Source organism: Psittacula echo (assembly GCF_963264785.1).
Source record: "Psittacula echo genome assembly, chromosome: 20".
In the NCBI taxonomy this organism is placed as follows: Eukaryota; Metazoa; Chordata; class Aves; order Psittaciformes; family Psittacidae; genus Psittacula; species Psittacula echo.
In genome coordinates, this window is record NC_137756.1 from 613,931 (window position 1) to 636,797 (window position 22,867).

At 37.7% G+C, this 22,867-nt stretch overlaps 1 protein-coding gene across 2 annotated transcripts in view; it reads left to right on the forward strand.

Annotated features, from left to right (window-relative positions):
- The window catches only part of TFPI (tissue factor pathway inhibitor), a 47,540-nt gene extending 37,731 nt beyond the window's left edge, over nt 1-9,809 (forward strand). For both annotated transcript variants that reach the window (XM_080632038.1, XM_080632037.1), the window contains 5 exons: nt 297-473; nt 1,165-1,260; nt 1,734-1,826; nt 8,977-9,159; nt 9,508-9,809. In XM_080632038.1, the coding sequence (XP_080488164.1) occupies nt 297-473; nt 1,165-1,260; nt 1,734-1,826; nt 8,977-9,159; nt 9,508-9,620 (662 nt within the window). In that variant the 3' untranslated portion in view covers nt 9,621-9,809. The remainder of the gene's footprint in view (nt 1-296; nt 474-1,164; nt 1,261-1,733; nt 1,827-8,976; nt 9,160-9,507) is intronic.
- Nucleotides 9,810-22,867: the final 13,058 nt, after the last annotated feature.

A 22,867-nucleotide genomic window follows, 5' to 3' on the forward strand; every position in this document is an offset into this window, starting at 1 on the left:
AGCTTAAGAGGACACTTAAAGGAATCATTAGTCCTTAATTTGCAAGATATAATTTACCACCTACTTGAAAAGAGAATAAAAAGCAATAAAAATATCCCTCTAATGCTCCAGCATAATAGTGTAGTGTTATATATAGAACAAAAGCAGTAGAATAAAGCAGGAGTTATCTTACATTTGTTCTTTAGTCCAGAGTTACAGGTTTATTTTGTAAACTTCCTCCAGTTCTACTGTTGTCTTGGAATGCATGTGGATTTTTTTCTTCCCCCACCCTGTTCATCATTTACCATTGTTTGTAGAAAAGCCCAACTTCTGCTTTCATGAGAAAGACCCTGGAATTTGCCGAGGCTATTTTTCCAGGTACTTCTATAACAAAGAGACAAAGTTATGTGAAGTATTCAAGTATGGTGGGTGCCTAGGAAACCAGAACAACTTTAAGAACTTGGAAGAATGCCAGACTACCTGCCAAGGCAACTGTAAGTTGCTGTCCTCATTAGTTTTGTTCTTGTATAAACGATATTTCATCTTATACAATATTATACAATACTGTATCTTGCATGTTAAAAAAGGCAGCAATAGGGTACCCTGAAGTGGCCATAATTTATATTTGGAATTAACATTAATTATAGATACATTTTAAATAAAAATATAAACTAAACCAACTTGTAGGTAGTATTAACTGTAATTAATATTACAGGACTCCTGCTTTTTTATTTAATGTAAAATTTGCCAGCTGCTTGGCTTTATAATATCATAAAATGCTAATTTATTTTTTTAACCCATATACTCTTTCCAGACTAAGTCTTGTAGTGAAAAGAGGTGCCAGTATAGGGATTCATTATTGTCCGCTGCTAGCTTCCCACCAAAGTATCATGAGAAACTTGTCCCTCACTTCTAAATTATTTGGATGTGCAACTTAGGCTACAGAACAGCCATTCAGGCAAATCATAGGTCTTCATCCACTTTCTTGTCCTTCTAGTTCCTATGAATTGCATTCTGACATGACGCCTCCACATAAATTTGTACAAATACTCAAGAAGAAAGAAAGGATTAGGGGCCATTGCCGTAGTTTAAATACAACAAAGTTTTTACCTTAGTGATATTGAGTCATTGGTACCAATTTGGGTTTGGGTTTTTTCCTTATTATTTTCTTTTTTTTTCTTTTAGCAAATATATTGCCAATTGTTCCAACTGACGAGCACCCTAATGCTGTGAACAGCAGTTCCCCAGTAGAAGAATCCAACCAGTTCCCTGGAATTTTTGGTAAGAATTTGCTTTTGCTGTTTATAGTTATCCTTCTTTATTGCAGATGCTCCTTCCCATTTATTTGAAGATATATATGTTATTTGAAATCTGTAAGCACAGTGAAGACAGAAACATTAAAAATAACTTCATAACCATTTTTCTTGTCAGTAATACATATTTTGAAAAAGGCTTCAATTGCAAAGGTTAGAGTGTCTGCTAGTTATATAAAAACAACCTTACCAATCATGTTTGATTTAAATCTTTCATTGGTAAAATTAAAGAAGAAAAAGGAATCCATCCCAAAAATACCTCAGCACATGATTTTCCTACACTTTTGGGACTTAAAGAAATGCTTGGTGCCTTTTAGTGGTATTAATACTGGCATGGAGCAAGGCAAATGGGTACCAGTCGAAAGTTATTTTCAGAGCTTTGGTGTGTCTAGATAACCATCACTTAAAGTTTCACACACACCTCTTTTTTTTTCCTTTTAGTAAATTTGTTGCCAACTGCACCAAATGAGAAGTCAAGCACTCTGAACAGTAGTTCCTCAGCAGAGAAGCGCAAGCAGTTTCCCATTTTCTTTGGTAAGAAATCATTTTTGCGGTTGTTAGCTGTTTGTCTTTTATGTGCACTCTGGGTTGCTTTTCCATTTCCACCCATTTTCCAACATACCTGAGACTAAAGAATGGGCTTTGATCCATGTCAAATGTTTTCATAAGCAGAGAAAACCAAAGATACATTGCTACGTAGAGATCTTACATAAATATCAGAAAGTGGAAGACTGACCAAATCTTGTGCTCATCTGAAAGTGTGTGTTTCCTGAAGATCTGATAGATTCAAAAAGAGCAAAAGCAGTGATGTAGAGTTCTTTTAGTCAAAATTAATGTTTTTCTGAGGATCTAACTGGCAGCTGATTTAAAGCTTCTTTAACTCATTAAAAAAAAGGGACCATATTTGGATTTTGGGATATGGCACTGTATATTTATCATAATATGTTTTCATTTTCACTAACATAATCTAAGTGAATATGAATAAATTTTATGTCTGCTTCAAGGTATTTTTGCATTATGTATTATAATGCATATGGGACCTTTACTGTAGAGTGTTAGGTTTTAACAGTTTCTGCATCTGGATGCTGTCCACTATAGATTGCTGGTATTTGCTCATACTGTAAAAGGTGATTGAATTTGAGGCATGTCATTTTTGATCCACAGTTATGCAAGAGGAAACAACAAACAGTTGGAAAAAGCCTGAGCGTTCTTACCAAGTATTTCTGTTACTTTTTTGCATTTACATTTATTTGTACTTTTGGGGATTAAGTGATGACTTACAGACTCATTGAGGTTTTTGTGGTTTATATGATCTGTAAGATAATGGGCATGTAAGATAACATTCTTGTGCTTTTTGCTTAGAATGGTGTGTCTAATAAAGCTTGAATGTGTGTTGTATTCTATTTTTTCATTTTGACTGTGATCCATGGTAACTGTTGGGTTAAGGTAAGTTTCTGTGATAGTTGGATTGTTCACTTACCATGTACAAAGCATCAATACACACTGTTATTAAAATGACTAAATATAAACTAGTAAAGCTTTTGGCAACTTACTTTACTGGAAAATATTTTACTTATTTAAGGCCTGGTGATAAGTCCAGGGACATAAGAGCATACATATTCCCTGAAGGTTTTGACTCATAATATGAATCCTCAAAACTAATCTACACAAGCAACAGGGCATGATTCACTGTTTTCTCAGAGGAAATTGAAGGTTCTTGATTGCTTCAGCAACAATGAATTTTCTGGTGCAGCAGATTTTCTGAGGGAGAGATGAGGGTAAGAGAAAGAGAAGATTTGAAAGTTAGTGGAAGAAAGGATCTGCGAACAGTGGTGAGTGGAGTCAGTGTAGCTGGATGGGTCAGGTAAGGTATATGACCTTGGAAGGACCAATGCATTTCAGTGGAAAGTCTGAAGGCCCCACAGGTTCTCCCCTACTGTATAACCTTCGTCTTGCACTAGCTTGCCATGTGCAGCCAACTCCTGCTATTCTGTTTATCAGACTGTAGGTTTCAGGCTGCTGGGATGAGCTAAAATCTTGTGCTTCTGTGCAATCCCACTACAGAGGGAGGAAAGTATAGGGCCAAAACTGACAGGTGGTTTCTCCATATAGACATGGAGCACATAGCCTCCATTCCTGGTATTAATAGAGGCAAAGGTGTAAATTGAAGTTTAAGGTAGAGCCACCTCACAGAAAAATGCACTGTGACTCTCCCCTCAGTGAGACAAGAATCTGTCGGTGCACACAGGAGGCCAGGATGGACTGTCTGGGAGGGAGTTGCTGATGTCCATCTTCTCAAATACAGGCAAAGTCACTTGTCTGCTGCTATAACATCAATTTTGCATGCATATTGGCCTGGCTATGTATCTACATGACACATATACATGACACATATACATGACCACCATTAAAAAAATTCTGCAAGAAGTTGTGTTTTACAGAATACCTGACCTCACAATTGAAATGTTATTTCATCTTGATTTCAGAAAAAAAATAGATATTATTGATGGTATGTATAACTCTGACATCAGATTATTAAACTTAGATGTTCTTGATCCTCAGAAAATTAAACTCTTCTATTGGCTAAACAAAACTTTTTTTTTCCTGCATATAAACATGAAACTTACAATGCTGTCTCTCAGCAATGAACTTTCTGCAGAGAATAAAGTTGTTCTGGTCTTTGCTGCAAGATCTAAAATAACTTTTATTCTGGGAAAGTTAAGAGAAAGTGAAGCCAAGAATAAAAGGTTTCATTTTTAGATTGTACAAAGTGTTCTATGTTAGGAAATTACAAGCATTATACTCTACATTTGATTTGTGAGATCTAAGTGGGGTGCAGGATCAAAAGTCAACTCAGCAAATACAGAATGGCATGCATAGACAGTTCAGGGATGTATCTTTCGCTTTTATAAACTGACATGGTTCTGTTTGCTATAATGGATCTGCTGTAATTTATACCTATAGAGCACTGTCAAGTGCAGATGACTCATTGTTTTTGTAATAGTTTGTCTACCTGAAGATTCTTTTATTTTCTCTCTGCTGCAACCAGAAATGAGATACTGAAGTCTACATATATCAAAAATCTGTCAATAAATCTGAAGCTTCTTGAAAGTCACACATCCGTGTCTAGCAAAACAGAATACAGTGAGCATTGTTCCTCATTCAGATCATTTCAAACTTATTTTGTGCTGTAATGAGTTAATAATTGTTTGTCACACCACCACAGATAATCCTGAGAGATAATGATTAATGTTGCAAGGCAGAGTTGGAATTATTTTGATAAATGCGAGTCTATATCTGAATAGGTATGTTTCAGAAACTCGAAAGTATGATCAGGTCATCTCTTCACACCACAGAGGAGTGTGCCTGGGATTCATGAAAATGCTGTACCATAAGAATTAAAGCATACATGTTTAGAGATTGTTTAGGTAGCAGTGAAGGGTAAGGTACAGAAGTCTTACAGGTAAAAACAATAGCCTGCTTTTTGTCTACTTTTATTATTTCATATAACTGGTTTACCTATTTTTTTTTTCCAGAAATGAAATATTACATATTGCAATTTTGGTCTTATTCTCTCACCAAAACAAAATCAGTCCAAAACATCTGCAAATTCAAATAAGAAAAATAAAAAAGTAACATAAGGATAAGGTAACAGAAAGATCTACACTGTATTTTGCTGTTGTAAAACCTGAAACTCATTTGAAAAACCCCTGCAGACCTAGCTGGGGAGTTCCAGTTCCCGACCTCCACTTAAGATGGGTTCCAAGACCTAATTTCCTTCAAAAGTTTTTGATGGAAGTGGCATGTTTCTGAGGAACACTTTGTATTTCATTGTATTGGCATTTTCCAGAAGTAAACTTTACACCTGGAAATGTTTGACTAGCTCAGCTTGGAAGCTTTCATTTGTCCTTCACCTGTATGAATTGTAAATTCTTTTTTCCCAAGCTTGTTCATGACCTGATTTATAATGAATATATTTGGCAAATAATACATATAGCAAATCCGAGTTTATGAGCTTGCTATTGGGTATTTAAACCCAGTTTCAGTCAGTTATTTTGGAAAAACAGAATAGTATGAACACAGGAGTGAAGCCAGAGTCTTAAGGCTTCTTGTGTAAATGTAAATAACCAGTTGGTTTCTGTAGAAATCGTATCAAAGGCCAGGGGATGGGCCATGTAGTTGCGTGTATTAATGTCGTGGTCTAAGCCCAGCTGGTAACTCAGTGCCACGTAGCCACTCGCTTGCTCCCCCCCCTTCCTCCCCACCCTGCTCCTGGAGGGATGGGGAGGACAATCAAAAGAATGTAACTCCCACGGGTTGAGATAAGAGCAGTCCAGTAACTAAGGTATAACACAAATCACTGCTGCTACCACCAATAATAATAATAATAAGGGAAGTAACAAGGGAAGAGAATACAACTGCTCACCACCCGCCGACCGATACCCAGGCTGACACAGCAGTGATCTAACCCTTCCGGGTAACTGCCCTCAGTTTATATACAGGGCATGACGTGCTTAGGTATGGAATACCTCTTTGGCTAGTTTGGGTCAGGTGTTCTCTGTCTGCTTCCTCCTGGCTTCCTCTCCTCCCTGGCAGAGCATGAGACTCACAAATTCCTTGGTCAGAGTAAACATTACTGAGCAGCAACTAAAAACATCGGTGTTATCAGCGCTGTTCCCAGGCTGAAAGTCAAAAACACAGCACTGCACAAGGTACTAAAAAGGAGAAAAAATGACTGCTACTGCTGAACCCAGGACAATTGAAAAGTTAGAAAGCATTTAATGACATCTGTTAATTTTCAGGTTTGTAACTTGGTGTTAACATGCAATGAGTTATGTAATGTGCAGTGCTACTTGCACTGTGAAAAAAGTTTGATAAAACATAATCTAAATTGAGAAAAAAGTAGACTTATAAACAGCATTTCTATCTCACGTAGCCTCTTAATAAAACTGATATATGTAATTCATAGATCTGTAATGACTAGATTGGGGAAAACAATTCTGATAGTGGGACATGTATTGCTGATTTTTTATTTTTTTTTTACTCTTTTCAGTGTGCACCCTTCCTCTCTGTGTAGCTTTGTGGGTTGTGGGATTTTGCTGCTTTCATTTTCTGTTTTCCTTCATAGAAAAAGCAAGAGATACAACAGTTCAACAACACTCACTAAAATGAGGTCTTACTAAAACTCACTGTAACAACATACGTATAAACACAGCATTAAAAGCTGGGCATGACACAGTATGTGGTTTTTGTTTACAGTAACTTAAAGATAACAAGTCTTTTAGTGATCAGTATATTAAAATCAATATTTTTTATGATCCTTGGCAGACAGGAAATTATGATAAGTAATTTCATTTTTATTTTAATGTATATTTCAACTATATGTATAGTTGAGAAACATGGCTGCTGTATGTCAAAATTAAGAGGTTTTCTTCATGGGCTGGTTGCTTCTGTAGTCATAAAGAATATGCAGATATTTTGAAGATGGACAGGAATAGCATTTGCTATCTGGGACATTTATCTAGCAGTGATCTAAACAAAGAACAACATAAGTTTTAGAAAGAGTACACGAAGGATTCTGCATAGCATTTGGATGCTGCTCTGCCTGTTGCATTATATGTACATAGGTAATCTTTACTACTAACCGCATTGTTGGCTCCATGGCTGCCCTAAAACTTACAGTTGTGAGAAATCCTTCATGAAGGGACTGTGGAGTTTTTGGAAACTTCTACATACCAGATAAGTAATTTACATTATGATGTACTTAAATTCCATTATATAATTAACAAACCTATGCTGTTTGGCTCTTTCCTTGTTGGCAAGCCTTTCTGCTTTGTTCTTTTTAGGTTCAGAAATTATCAGGTTAAACTAGGTAAGCATTTATTTGTTAATGTTTCTGAACATGTACTTTGAAAACTGTCCAGCTAGAGAGATAAAATGAATTCTAGGTACAAGAGTTCTCAGAGCTGTACCAAAAGCACTGCATTACTTAATTTAGTTGCCATGTTCTTTATAAATAAAACACTAGATTTAATACCAATTGTATCACACTGTGGGCTCTTAACTCTGGATCCAGGGTGAACCTGTCTCTGATAATAATGTCATAGTTTATAACAAGAAATAGTGCTCATTTTATAACTTGAAACTAATTTAATCTATCTTGAAAAAACAGTTTATGACTCAATTTTTGCATTTCAGGATTCTTTTTGTATAGTATGATGATGCTAACACAGCTTATTATTATTAAATTCATTTTACTGTCTTATATATCACCATGCTATTTCTTTCCCAGCAATTTTTTTGTTCTTTTTCACCATGTCAGTTCAGCTATTATGTTTGACAGATGAACGTTTTTCAGCAGGTGTAATGTATGTATGTAATGTGTCCTGGGTTCAGCTTAAACGACGAAAACATGTAAAACGTATCATGTAGTTTTTTGGATATTTTCTTGTCAGCCTCTTGAATTGGCCAGTTTAATTGATGACTTTTGCTTTCAGCAACTTACCTGCTTCCCAGTTTTGTGACAACAGAGTGTCTTCAGTTCTGCTGTAACCCAAATTATTCCCTAAAGTGTTTACTTTTTTTTAGTTCTGAACCACTTCTACCTAGCTTTGCAACTTCAAGAAGGCCATCTGACTAGCTGCATATTCCCATTTATGCACTCAGATCTCAGCTATCTCAATTCTGCTACTTCTTGAAGGGCAATGGTGCTCCTTGAGGTACCTCATAACTGATGATATAGTGGCTCCCCTCAGTTTCCTGCATCCTGTGCAGCAACTGTATCAGTTCTGACTTTGTATACGAGTCACTCCAGGGCAATAGATGATGAAGGTTCTTCAGGTTTGGGGATTCTGGCACGGGTTTGCTTCTTGAGCTTGCTCCAGTGCCCCCGCACTTCAGATACCTCGGATACTTTGGATACCTCAGGCTCACCTTCCAGTGTTGCAGTTCTCAGACTCTCACTTGCAGTGACACTGAAGAAAGAAACCATCAGCCTGCTCCTTGGAATGATAAAAATCTAACTGCAGCACTAAATCACGAGCATCTCAAATCACTTTGTGCATTCACTCTTCAGGTTCAATCCTTTGTTATTCTACAAGTTACAAGCTATTTCTTGATAATTGCTCAGTGTTTTCCAATAGATCAACTTCTGTTTACTTAGGTCAAGCTTTCTGTATTCATGACAAATATAATATTAAGGGTTTGATTCTTACACTGGAAATGCTGGGTAGTTTTACCTTCTACCTGATTTCAGAATGTCTAGCAGTAATGAACTCATTAATTATCATAAATATTTACTATATCTTTAAAGCTGTCCAAGTTTATTTCACTTTCTACAAATACTTCACTTAAAACTTCTCTAATTGAATTTGAATAGTATCTCCTATCACATAAATGGCAATTTATCACTAAATAGGTAGTGACAAACCTTGCTTTCAGGTAAGTTTTTGCTGGCTTTTGGAATTCAAAGAAAGAATAACATTTGCTGTGGTGTAATCGTAAAAAAGAAAAGTGCTTAGGTAACGTATCCTGGATTTTCAGGAGGACAGAATAAAACTGGCCAGTAAATTTTATCTAAATTTCAAAGTTCTGTTGGCTTAAAATCTCATATACATATCAACATATCAGAAAACTGGTAAACTGCGGTGTTGTCTCTAACCTTGTTTTCTTTTGGTGTTTCTAGAACCACCCCCTATCCCTTCTTTGTGTATGACCCCTATGGACAGAGGACTTTGTAGAGCCAAAGAGTTAAGATTTTTCTACAACTTCTCAACTGGAAGATGTCACACATTTAGCTACAGTGGTTGTGGTGGGAATGAAAATAATTTCACCTCCAGAAAGTCATGTTTGAGGATCTGCAAGAAAGGTATGGGGAGTGATACTGCCACAGACTATCATAAGAGGTAAATGTTATACATGCTGAAATATTCTTGCAAATTTTGACAGCAAGTATTGGCCTGATAAAACATGATAGTTGAAAATCTTAGAAAAGTGAAAATGGAAATCAGAGCTAGAGAGAGAAAGATGTACAGTAAAATACAGTGCACAAGAACATAAATAAGACAACTTGGCATTGGTCAGGCATATGAAGACTTTAGGTAAGACATGTTCTCTTTTTTTAATAATATTTCTTCAACACAAGACTTGCCTCATTTCTGATAATTTTGGATGAGTTAGTCATACAGCATCTAATCTCTCTTCATTTGAACTTTAGGATTCATTAAAAAAAAAGGTGAAAGAAGATTAATAAAAATCAAGAAGAAAAGAAAGAAAGAGTCAGTAAAGCCTCTGGGAGGGGAAATCATCCCTGAATGGATACAGCTTTGATTTTTATAGAACTGTGACCTGAATGTAATTTTTATGGAAATGTAAACTACTATTCACCTGTGAATGAAAGCCTTTAGTGTACACCTTTTAAATATATTTACTGTACTGATTATTTTGATTACACTACTATTAAACTGCTTGTTTTTCTTATGTATTCCTCATTCATGTTAATAAACATAACATTACTTTGATAAAGGCTCTTGAATTGTAGTTCAATTGTATATACTTGTCGGAGATGGAAACAGGACAGAGCAGACTGTGTGGGTACATGATTAAGAAGCAGATAAAATTCAAATTTACTTTACCCCAGTATTCCTTTTTTGAAATCTGTTTTTGTGCTAAAGAAAGCATAAGGCTTGTCAAAGAATAATCACTTGTCAAGCATGATTGTTTCAATTGTAGATTAAAAGATAGATCTGTTGCTATAAAGAGGAAATAGGCACTGGGTTTGTTTTAATAAGATTTATTTTAGGTTATGCAAGCTAGATTTAACTCCATCAAAGTGCATATAACCACTATTGTAAAATGAGTATGAGATCAGAATTAACCCATCAAAAACATAAAGAGTGCTAAAGTTGTAAATGTGTAAAAACAATGACAGATATTTGCAAAGATTTATATGTGTATTTGTTGGGATCATTGATTTTTATCCGTGCTACTGAACTGGACTCATGGCTAGCAAGTTAATAATTTACAGAAATGCATACTAAATTTTTACAAAGCCCAGAAAAAAATTGTCTTCATAGAAATAAATACAGTTGCTTTAGAGATAACACTGTTGACTGAGGGACTTATTTGGCTGGATTTTGGGGACTTTTTTAAGACTGACTTGAAACACCGGTACATCTTCCTGCCCTTCTCCAAGGCACCTGTCTGATCTTGGGTAAATCTTTGATGCTGAGATTTTTTTAAGAAAAAAAGAAAAAAAAAAGAAAAAATGGTGGTTGGTTTCCTACTAAGGCTTTTAGAAGCACCTTGCTGCCTATGAAACAAAAGACAGCAGGATATTTTTGAAACAAGAAGTTTCTTGTTTCAAATGTTTCTGATGTTGTAAATCTTTTCACAAAGAATAGATGCGTTTGTAGACAGATGGCCTTGTGATCCCTGTGTCATTTCATGGTAGTACCTCTCCTTCAGGCTCCTTCTTGGTCCAGCAACTTGGCCACTTGGATTCAACACCTACAAAATTCACCCTGGAAGTCTAGGAAAACCAGTCTTTTCTGTCCCTGCAGGAGGAACCTGTCTGTGTGGCTGCCCCCTATTCTTCTAAGTCTCCTGCATGACAAGCTCTCCTGCAAACTATGAGGGTGTCTTCACAGCATGTGCTCGGTTGCTTCCCAGGACTGTGAAGTCTTCTCTTTCCCCAGAAGTACTGCAGCTAGGGCAGAACTAACAGGTACTGCTCTCCCACCTCCTACTTGTACTATGCTGAAAAAACTTCTTGTGCATTCGTTTTGTAGTAACAGTGACTAGACAAGTTAATTGAGTTGATCTCTTATGTCATTGTTGAGACAGAAAAAGATTTCATAGTTATGGCATCTGAACAGTACCTCCATCTCAGTTGACTAAAATGATTTATCTTTTAGCCTCATTCCTTAATGTACTGAGAATTGAGACTGGAATGTTGTAGGCTATATAATAATTGGTCTGATTATAATCAAAGATTTGATCTGAGTGTGCAGGCTCTTCTTGGTGTGTGTGCTTGGTTTGACTACCATACCAGTTATCCAGCTGTCTTCCTACTGTGTTTTCATATAGTTCTACAGTGCACTGGAGTAGTTTTTCCCATAAAAATTCCAAACTGCAGTGTGACCTGATAGGATCTTCACCATCTCCACAAGAAGTTTCTTCTGTGCCCTTCTCTTTCATTCACTTATTTTAATTCCTGCATCTTCAATATCTGTAGATAAACCAAATGCAAGCATAAGAAAAAAAGATCTGTGCATTTTTAAAGATAATTAAAGGCTGAATGTAGAAGGGGGGATAACTGAGCCACAGCAGAGGGAGAAGATAGGGAGATGGCAGAATGGTGAAGGTCAGGAAAGGAAGCTATGCTAAGGTGTTAGAGTGACTTTACACCTCCTATTACCTGGAGTCCATTCATCCAGTCATCTCATTCCAGAATTTGCCTTGGTTGCTTTGGAGAAGATACACAGGGGGCCGTGAGATTTCTCCCACTTTGCGTGATGGGAGTCAACAAGCTGAAGCAGTTTTACAGAGGTTTGATGAGTTCCCATGATTCATCTGTCCTGCAGTAACTTGGTGTGTGCTCTTAATCCATACAAATGGTGAAGCAAAATGCCTTTGAGAAATAATTCCAAGTCTTTTTATTAATTATTTACTCACATGCCTTCCTTTTCCTGCTTTTTACTTTCTATCCCCTGCTTCTTTCTTATTTACAGTTCATTTGAGCCAGCTTTTCTCCCTGCATCTCCAATGCCTTTACTCTTTCAGAGCTGACAGATTTATTTAGAGAAAATCTTTATAGATTCTACCTTTCAAACCAAAAATGGTAAAATGGATGTAAGGATTATGTTTCATAACTCTCTGCTTTCGGTTGCTTATCTTGAGGAAGAACTGGGTTCAAGCAAAGTGGAGCATACCTTTACGAAGCTTTTACACATGAACTCTCACTGGTTTGCTCGTAGGCAGTATACGGCGGGGGAAGGGGACTGGTTTGTGCCGCCGCCTCTTTTGACCCTGTCGCAGTGCCACAAGGCAGGTCACCCGTGGAATGTTGTTCTCATGGGGCTTTGCCGGGGGCACACAACACGTCCGGGTGAAGATGTTCTCCGTACTCCCGGTTCCTCCACCCGCTCCCCGGAACGCCGCCGCCAGGGGGCGCGCCCGGCTGCTGTGTTCAGTGGGCCAGAGGTGAGGAAAGGGGGGTGCCGTGGCCGCGCGGCCTGGCCATTCCGGAGCCTCCGTCCCTCGGCGGAACCTGCATCCCCAGCGGAGGGGAACCTGCCACAGCGCAGTACTGATTTCCACAGCAGGGCTTGTCATCGGCAAAACCACGTGTATCCTCGGAGTTTTCACATCACAACGAAACCGTGGTAAGTGGTGGGATGGGTTTTTTTTTAAGCAGGTCCAGAAAAGGGCAACAGGGCAGGTGAAGGGCTGGGAGCACAAGTTTGATGAGGAACTGCCGAGGAACCTGGGGAGGTTTGGTCTGGAGAAGAGAAGGCTCAGGCAGGACTTTATTGCTCTCTACAACTGCCTGAAAGGAGGTTGTAGTGAGGTGGGGGTCAGTTTCTTCTCCCAAGTAGAGATAGGACAAGAGGAAATGGCCTCAAGCTGTGCCAGGGGAGGTTTAGATTGGGTATTAGGAAGAATTTCTTCACAAAGAGAGTGCTCAGGCATTGGAACAGGCTGCCAGGGCAGTGGTGGAATCACCGTCCCTGGAAGTGATCAAATATTATATAGCTGAGGCCCTTAATGACATGGTTTAGTGGTGATCTTGGCGGTCCTGGAGAAATGGTTGGACCTGATGATCTTAGAGATCTTTTCCAAGGGCGTTGATTTTATGATTCTGTGATTCTTTGCTTCAAGTATAGTTGGAGGATCTTATTTAGCTCCCTTTGAAGGGCTCAGAGCCACCCTGGTTGTAACCCTGGCTCCTTCAGCCAGGAGAAGGGGGAGCTGAAGTACAGGGGGGGGATGAGGTTCAGTGTCCCTGCAGTGCACATTGCACTGAGATGTCTCAAACACCTGTAGAGTAGGAGTGGGAAAGGTCCAATAACAGCTATATAAGTAGAATATAAGACTTTGGAACCAAAATAATAATACTAATAAAAAACCCACACATACACACAACTCTACTGAACTTGAAATGGCAAATCAAACATGGACCATGCAATAAATCTCTACAGCTGATTCAGATGCTTGTTCTTGAACACATGTGCTTAGCTGGAATACATGGGTTATTTTCTACGTTACAGTATGTAACATACCATGTGGTAGTCTATACCTTAAGCCTAACTGTCTAACATACTGCAACCAGGCTCACCGCTGAGGACATTCTACTACCTGAGGTGACACCGTTGATTTCAGAGAAGATAATTTCCGTTACTGTTCAGAATCAAAGCTAATCCCTGGCTTATATCTGTTTACATTGCCTAGACTAAGTTTAGAGTGCCAGCTCTTAGTTCTTCATTGATTATAAAACTAAAACATTCTCCTGTTGATGTAAAATCCTAGAAGCATCAAGACTTGCACATGCCAAATTAGCATTAAAGTCATATGCCTGCTCTTTTAGTAACACTATAGTGTATTTTCACAATTTGTGATGTCCAGTGGCCATATGGATTTAAAGTATTCCTGCCCCTCTTCCAATTTTTTATAACCCTGGCTTGTGGTTTTCAGTGACCTTCATGCAGTTCAAGACAGGTTACACAAATGTTTCTGCTGGTAAAAAAAGCAGATGTGCAACAGGTAGTGAGAAGCAAGCAGAGTATTTTACCTTATTTCATGAGCAAATGAAATGGCTATATTTTGGATGTGCAATTAGGAAAACACAGCCTTTGGGAGGTCCCTATGGCCTCACATGAGGAGTGCTGTGTCACAGGTGTTACTATTTGAGCACAGTGCTTCATGAACTCGCCATTTGTTCAGCGTATGCACTCAGCAGCTGCTTGTTCACCTGAAGAGCACAGATTCTGCCTATGACACAGGGGTCAGTTGTACAAACAACAAATGATAAATGCTCTCAAAGAAACATCTTTAGGTCCTGATGCAAAATTCTTTGAAGCTAATAGAAAAACTATCATTAATTTTGTTTTGTCTTCAGTTATGCCAGTTTTCAAATTGGGTAGCTTATACTTGTGTATAATCACTGGCATTTAAAGAAATGTAACCTAGACATCTGTGCAGCAATATTCCTGCTGTTTTCTACCCTTTATATTTCAAAGACTTACTTAAACACAGGGTTTGGGTTTTCTTTGTTTGGATGTTGTTTGTTTACTTTCTTGGATATAAAACAAAGTGGTACTTTAAATTAACCTGAAAACCTGATTCTGACCTTTAGTGCAGTTTTACATTAGAGGAATGAAAGCTTCTCTCTGTAGTGTTTTTCAGCACTTACATTATAGGGCATAATGCAGCCCCTGTGGTTTGCTGGCAGAGGTAGGCCAGGTCAGTCATACTGAGGTGGAATATTGTTATGTATTATTTGTCTCTGCATAGAGGTCCAAGCCTATTCATTTCTCTGTGTCTAGTTCGAGGAGCAGGACGACTCTTACTGCCCAGTATATGCAAAGGCAGACCCCGTGGTCTTCTCTCTAAGGGAAAGTGAGTCTTTCCCAATCCTGTTGCATAGCGCCAGCTTTTACTCGGAGTGGAGGAGCTGCCGCCGGGCTCCGCAGCGGGAGTTGGGCTCCGGCGACCGGGCCGGGTATCGCCCCGGTGCCGCCCGTGGTGCCAGAAGAGCCGGGCTTCCTCGGGACGTGCCGTTAACAGAGGGAGCGGTGAGCGAACGCAGTGTACAGGCGGGGTCAGTGATGTCACAGGAAACGCTGATGTTACGCGGCTGCCGCCGCCGCTCTGTGCTCATACTCCGACGCGGTCCCGACGCAGCTCCGCGCAACCACCGCACTCTGCGACCGGATTATACCCAGCGGGAGGAGCAGGCTGTCGGAATCCTCTGAACTGGCCAAGGGGGAGAGAGGGAAGGAAACATCTCATTTCTCCCTCACTGGAAAAGGAAATAGAACTGATTTATCTGAAACCATCTCTGTGTAAACTTGGTGTGGTGAGTACTGATCAAAACCGTTTCATTATTGTCCCAGAAAACAGGGGATTTTGTGCCATTTGAACGCATTTGTAGTTACGCATGTGTACATGCTTTTGCATTAACCTCAGCGTGTTATGTGTAATCTGCAGGGAGAAAGGGTGAAAAGCTTCGTTTATTTTTTAGGTAGTGGAACGTTGAGCTGATTTTATAACTAGTCTTATATCGTTTAAGAGGTAATAAGCGATAAATAGGTAGAAAGGGACATGAAAATATTTAAATCTTAAGCTATAAGAAACTTAAAGGATTTTGTCTAAAAATTCTGATATTAACTAACCAAATTTCTGTCTTTGCAGCTGGAGAGAATTAGAGACTCATTGGTTTGAAAAGGGTCCTTAGGACTCATTCAGTACAGCTGGAGCTCTTTCAAGAGAGGCTGAACTAGGTGATAAAGTGGTGTAGATTTTCTTACTGAATATTCCTTTAATCTTACTGACATTGTTGTACCAGAAAGAAGTCATACTGGAGTTATTTCATAATTAGGTTTTGTGTTGTAATTGCACAACTAAGATAAAGCTTCTGTTATGTTTGGACTTTGTTTGGTAGAGAAAAACTTTGGTTGAGTTTGAAGCTTGTACACGTGCTGGGGTGTTACTGTTAGACAGGACGAACACCGAAGTTATTTATTGAAATGTAATTGCCCACTGTTTTGTTTCCCTGAGAAACTATTGAACAGTGGTGTGTGATTTCGTGCCTTCCAGTGTAGAGAGTCTTGCCGCTTCCTCAGCTTTCCAAAACAAATGTGATATCCTCTGGTTTTACACATACAGTTGCATTACTGAGATTGCTACGTCTAGCCATTTGCTTGTGTGCATGTAAGCAATGGATCTGTAGAATCAGGAAAAGAAATCTTGTTTCTGAAGGATAGTTTAGAAATAATATAGGCTATAAATTACACTTGAATTTGCTCTACAATGATTTATTTAGTTATTCATATAGCTTATAGGGTCTGAGATTGAAATAATAATAAAAATAACTGAGTTTTTGTTCTCTGCCTTAGTGAATTTATGCCAGATGCTTGGTGTCAGATTTTGCTGCTCTTACAATTGTGCCAGTGCAGGGTTTTCCCGTCATATTGGATATCTTGATATTTATTTGCAGTAATAATGCATCTAGCAGTTTAAACCTGTTTGGATCAGTGATGTGCTAAAAGTTTGATTGTTGTGCTTTGAATCTGAGGTCCTTTCAGTGGATTGGAAGGAGACACACTAGATCTGCATAAATATGAGTAAGACCAGATCAGAATCCCTGTCTTTCTTTAAAAGTACCCATGCTGTGATGCTGTCTGAAATTCTCCATTAAAAATAATAATTTGTATTTTCATAGTATGAACTTTTGTAGACTACTTAAACTCTCATTGACTTCACTGCATGTAGGGCAATCCCAAAGTCTTTATACGACTGAAAGTCTTTAGCACAAAAGGCACATGGTGATACTAAATCAAAAAGATGACACTTGGGAGAGAATGCATTCATGTTGTTTTAATGATCAGTGCAGTAGGAGCAACTGTCTTCAGAAGTATTGCAGCAAAATGATTTAGATACTTGCGTTCTTCTCAAGTAACTAGTTTGGGACTGCCCACATAGAAAGCGTTAGGCCATACGTGTGTTTGTAGGTTTGATGCCAGAATCTACTTTATTTGCAGTTTAAGCAAAAACTGTGGCAGGATAGTGATGTAGAACAGTGTGATTGAACTTCTTAGCAGGCAGAACGGAGTACACAGTGTGCATTGCAAGTTCAGGAGTTGCATGATGTGTGTCCTGTCAATGTCAAATATTACTGTGCTCTGAATTCCTGATCAGCTGAAGTTTTGCTCTGCATCAAGAAATGTAGTGTTTGTCCCTTTGAATAGGCTCTTCCTGATACAATACAACTGTTGAAATCCTGGCCCACTGAGAACCAGTGGGATTTTTTCCATTGACTGTCAAACGGGCTAGATATTCCTAAATGTGTGTATTTTTCTATTGAAGGAATCATGCATACATCACCTACCCAGTTGCTTGCATCCTGCAGTTTGTTGGCAGCTGGTTTTTTTATAACTTGTGCAATTTTTTAATGCTTAGGTTGAAAAACACAAATCTGCATGTCTCATTCTGGGTGTCTAATGTCTTACCTGACCAAATAAAGGGGCTTACTCTGGGAACGCAGTGTTGTTCTGTGGGCTGTCTTGAGTATTGCAGTCTAGGTTTAGGCTAGGATAAGATTAAGAACAAAGAAAGCTGAGGGAGGAAAGCACACATACGTTTCCTTCACCACCAGTATACTTCTAACTTAATTCTGTGTTCTGTGCATGCAAGCTAATCAGCTGCTTCAAATGGCATTCTTGCATGTACATAGCTTGCTACGTAGGATTGAGCCTAAGAGTTCACAAAATCATATGTATAAAAAATTCAAACCAGTCCACAGCCATTTGGAAAATACTGTTGATATCAATGCGTTTTTAGTAAAAGCGTTTACACAGTGATGTTTCCAAAGTATATATGTAGCTACTTCTATAGTGAATACTGAATAGAAGCTATTTATGAAAGCAATTGAAGGAATTTCTCCAATGAGAAATCCAAGACTACAGTTAGGAAAACAAAACAGAACTTATTTTTAAGAAGTTGATCCCATCTGTTCCCAATGTGTTTATAGTGTTCTTGATCTGCTTGCAAAATTCTTTCTGTGCTTCTGATTAGCTGTCATTCCTATAGGGTGTATACACAATATTGGCATTAACTCAGTGTTACGGTCATCTCTGTTATAAAGCTCATGTAGCCATGGGTTTCATATGTGGTGGTTTCCTTTGTTTAGCTTTACGGTTGTTGAAAACAGTCTCTTAGTGGCTCACGTAACTGTTTTGTTACTGGGAAATACTGTAAGTCTTTGGTGTAGCAAATTGTCAGAGCTCTGGAATTAACTATATTCCTGATACTACTGTGTCAAGGAAGGAGTGAATACTTCTATTACTAAAACTGATGTGGGTTGACAAACAAGTAACTTTGAGCAGTAAAAGAAATCTGAAAGTGTGTTTGTGTATGTGTTTGTGTTTTAGACATATAATATGTAATATCTTATTTCTGTGTACATATGTGCAGTATATGCAGGTCTATACGTTACTGATTTTTATTATTCCTAACATACCAACTAAAGTGATACAGATTTTTAAAAAGGCTTTCAAAGTAAATTAGTCCTAAACCTCATCCTTTGTTTAGAAAACTGTGACTCATGAGTGTTAATATTTTAAATTGAATACATTTGAATGTAGTTTCCTTTTAATATTTAAAAGAAAAAGGAGAAAGATTTCCATGGGTTTTCACAACCTATTATTTTTTTTTTCTTCTTGCACTCATGCTGGCAATTCTGATGTTTTCATTGTAATACACTTCCAAAAAGGGCAGCAAAAATTAGCCTTTTACTTACTTGTTATCTTAATGGACAGTTGCACAGCCAGTGCAGTACAATATCAGATCATCTTATTGAATTTGCATATGTTTTTAGCAATACTTTCTCTTTTTGCCCTATTTGAGAGTTGGGCAAAACTGAACTGCGTTTTCAGAGTTTTGTTTTCCAGTTATCTTTCATGCATATCTGCTTTGGTCTCCCAAGTTTGTTTATACTGTTTACATTTTCCCAGCAAAGTAATTTTTTTTCTGCCCTAGTTCTGTGCAAGCACTTTCAATCATTGTTGCAGTATATGCTGTCCAAAAGAACAGAAGTGATTTATTTAGAGTTGCTTTTCCTCGGGAAGATGCATTTGAAATGTGCTTAACTGAATGTAATGCATTAAAAAAAGACTTTCCATGAGAGAAGCAATGTACTCATTTTAAGAAAAGAAAACAGATTTTCAGCTGGTGTAGATTTGCATGTGTCTCTGAAGCTGTTACCTCTTAATATGGCATATATACCACCTAAGGCTTTTGTTACAGTTTTGGTCACTATTAAGCTGTAGCTGACTACTAAGATACTAATTGAATTTTAGAAAATAAAACGTTTTATTTCTGGATATATGCCTGGATCATGGAGGCCTTATTTAAAAAATATCCCAAACAAAATTAGTGACAGACTTTCGTTTAATGAAGCTTGTCCCGGTCTGACTTTGCATTTAATACCAAGGGCAAGGAGCAAAGCACAGTGATGAGTGGGGGTTTATTTAATTATTCAAAGCAGCTACATCATATACGTATCATAAACATTTTTTGACATATAACATATATATAACATATAGTTAGCTGTGTTTAGGCAGAATATCTTCTTAGTTCCTAAAAACTATATAATGTTTTCCACATATTCTTTGATAATTCAGTGCTTTAAAATTGCACAACTTTGATGCTTGTATGTGCATAAAATGTCACTCTTTGTGTTACCATTTAGATTTTCCCCTTTGTTTTCTCACCCACATCAGTGGTAAAATCTTGGAAATTAATAAATTTTGTATTATTTTAATAGTGGCAATACTGGTAGAGTTTCATTAAAACAGAAGATGTACTGAGAACGTAGTATATCAAAACTAATTATTTAGGCTGTAAAAATGTATTTATAGTAATATTATCAGAATAGGTATAGTTTGTCTGCCAGTGTTGTGCTCTTCCTAGATAGAAACTTTAAAATACATATTTCGGAAGTGAGTAAAACCTTTGGTCATCATCCTACTTTCCTCTATGTTTGCATATATGTTTTTACTTACTGCCCTAAATGAAGCAAGAAGTAGGATATTCTGCAACCCTTTATTACTAAAAGGGCACATTTTTGCAATGATTATCCTGAAATGTTCTGTAGAATGAGGATATCTGCCCTTTTGTTTCTGTTAGTGAAATCCAGCAGGTTTCACTCTGGGGATTAAATAAAGAACATTTTGCAAACGGAGATAAATTTGTTTGGGAGGTGAGATGTAGAATTTAGAAGTCTTTGTTCTAATACGTCTTTCCAGGATGACTTTTTGACCATGCAAGCCTTTTTCAAGTTTCTTTTTCTGATGACATGATTTAACAGGTAGTGTTCATCAACCTGCGTATCCCTTTGAACATGAAAAATGACACAGAAGTTAGTATTGGACTATACAATGCTAAATTTTACTCATGGGTGTCAATTCTGAAACATAAAGAGCTGGAAATCAGTTGAATATTGCCTGTATTATATTAAAAATTACTTTTATCACCTTCTTCGGGAACCAGAATTATTTGTCAGTGGAAATTCTGGTTACACAGATAATGTGTTTTCAGTTACGATGAATCTACACTAGGCTTCTGCAAGTGAACATATTTACTGAAACAGTCTACATACTGTTCTCTGTTTGAATTAGCTAAAATTGACATGATACGTGACTAATTATCCAAAGTTTCACGGTAAAAATATTTGGAGAAGAGAAACTGAGTTGCTAGGAGAGGAAAGTCAATGATGTGGGGTTTTTTGGGGGGATGGATGGAAGGAGAAAAGAAAGTCTTATTGTGCAGAGTGTTTCTTTAGGGAATGTGTTTGTTGCACTGTGGTGGAGTTTTACATGAGTGTATAACTCTGTCTTCTGTGGATTCCATGTTGTGTGGAACTGGAGCATGATTGTAAAAAAACCTGTGAGTTTCCAGAGGGGATTCTTGTTTTTTTCCCATACCATGTTAATGCCACCTTGTACTAAAACAAATACCTCAGCAGGCAGATTTGGAAGGCAATCACCAAATACAAGTCTGTTTTCCAATAGAAACAAGTTGATTTTTATAAATACATGCCATACATACATGCATTTTTATACCTGCATAAATGTGTGTATATATATTTTTTACGTGTTTAGATATTTTACATATATATAAAAAAAAAACATCCAGTCACAGAACTTGAAACCTCAAGCCACTTTGAATAATCACATTTCCCTTCTCTCACTTCTTTCTCCTGTTTAAGCCCCCATCCTGTTCCATTTTTGATTCTGTTCAACTTCCTTTCCTGTGATGACTCCGAATGAGTCACTTTGCCAGGCATTAAGAATGTGGCTTGACAATATTTCCAAAAGCTTATTCTACACTGGCTTATGAAGATGAAATTAACCTCTGCCTTATCCTTCCTCTCAAAGAGAAATGTGTCTTCACATGTCTAGTTTCTTGGAAGGGGGAGGTGGGAGTGAGAACCCTTTCCATAAATGACTGTATATTGTAATTTATATTGTTCCTAGTCATCTTCCTTGAAGAGGAACAACAGATGTGTGTACTGTAACAGAGTATCATGATTGGTAAACTTTCTTAAATTGATCTAGCATTTAGTCAGGAAAAGGTTAGTTTAAACAAGTTCAGGAAAGCCAAATAAAGGTCCTTTCCTGAGTGCCATTCAGGTATTCTTTGCATGGCCACCATTCTGCATCCTTCATTTTTTTTATTAAATATGTTGTTTATTGTATCATAATACATTGAAGGCCATCAGGATTGTGCTTTTTTCCCCCTATGTAGCAAGCAGCAACTGGAAAAAGATAAAAATGCTTAACACTAAGTAGCACCTGAACAATGAATGAAATTGTAGCCTTTCTTGTGGTTATGTGCATGCCAGTGTAGTATGGGATTTATGTGGGGTGGTTTTTGTTGGGTTTTTTTTTTTTTGTGGGTTTGTTTGTTTTGGTTTTTTTGGTGCTGTTTGGGTTTTTGTTTTCCTTTTCTCCTTCCCTCTCCCCTCCCTTTTTCAGAAGCATTGAGTAAAAAGGGATTGAGGGGGAGGAGGGAAATGTTTCTAATCTGTTAATTATGTATGTACATCAGGAAATAAAAGCCTCTCTGCTGAAGACAAACAGGGAAAATTATAGTTCTAGAGAAGAATAACTTTGGAAACCAATACAGAAATGAGAGTAAGAACTCCCACCAAGTTAAACACTGCTGTTCCAGTGTTCTCCTTGCCTCACAGTGCTGGGGAATCTCGTACTCTGTCATTTTTCACTAAGGGAGATTCTATAATTGTCTGCCTGTTATGTCGCAAGTGTAATTAACATTAACACCAGTGAGCAAAGTAGAAATAGCAGGTTTTTTTATCTGCTACTACAGTGTAGGTTTTATGTAAAACAAGAGTAATGGTTATAATTGGAAGATCAAACAATTCTGTCTGGAGTATACTCATTGGGTATTCATTTATATTAATTTAAATTTCTGGGGGTTTTCTGTAAATGCTTAATTTCTTGCTAAAGGGGGTGATTTGAGCAGTCTTCAAGTCTTGACAATGTTATTCTTAGATTGATTATGAAAGTCACAGCAGGGTCTTACAGGAGCCTTTTGTCTCCCCACCCCACATGCTGGATGTGCTATCTCAGCATTTGCAGAGTTCCTAGGAAACTAGGTGGGAAAACATCATTCAGATGTTTTTAACCTTTTAGACTGAACCACTGAGATAGCTTCTGGGCTAGGTCTTGTTTTCTTCTTCCCCAGTTATCTCAGAAGGGATTGTAGAATTTCTTTTCTAGAGAAGATCCCTCTTCTAAAAACTATGCATGCAATCCAAGGCTAGAATTCAGTGA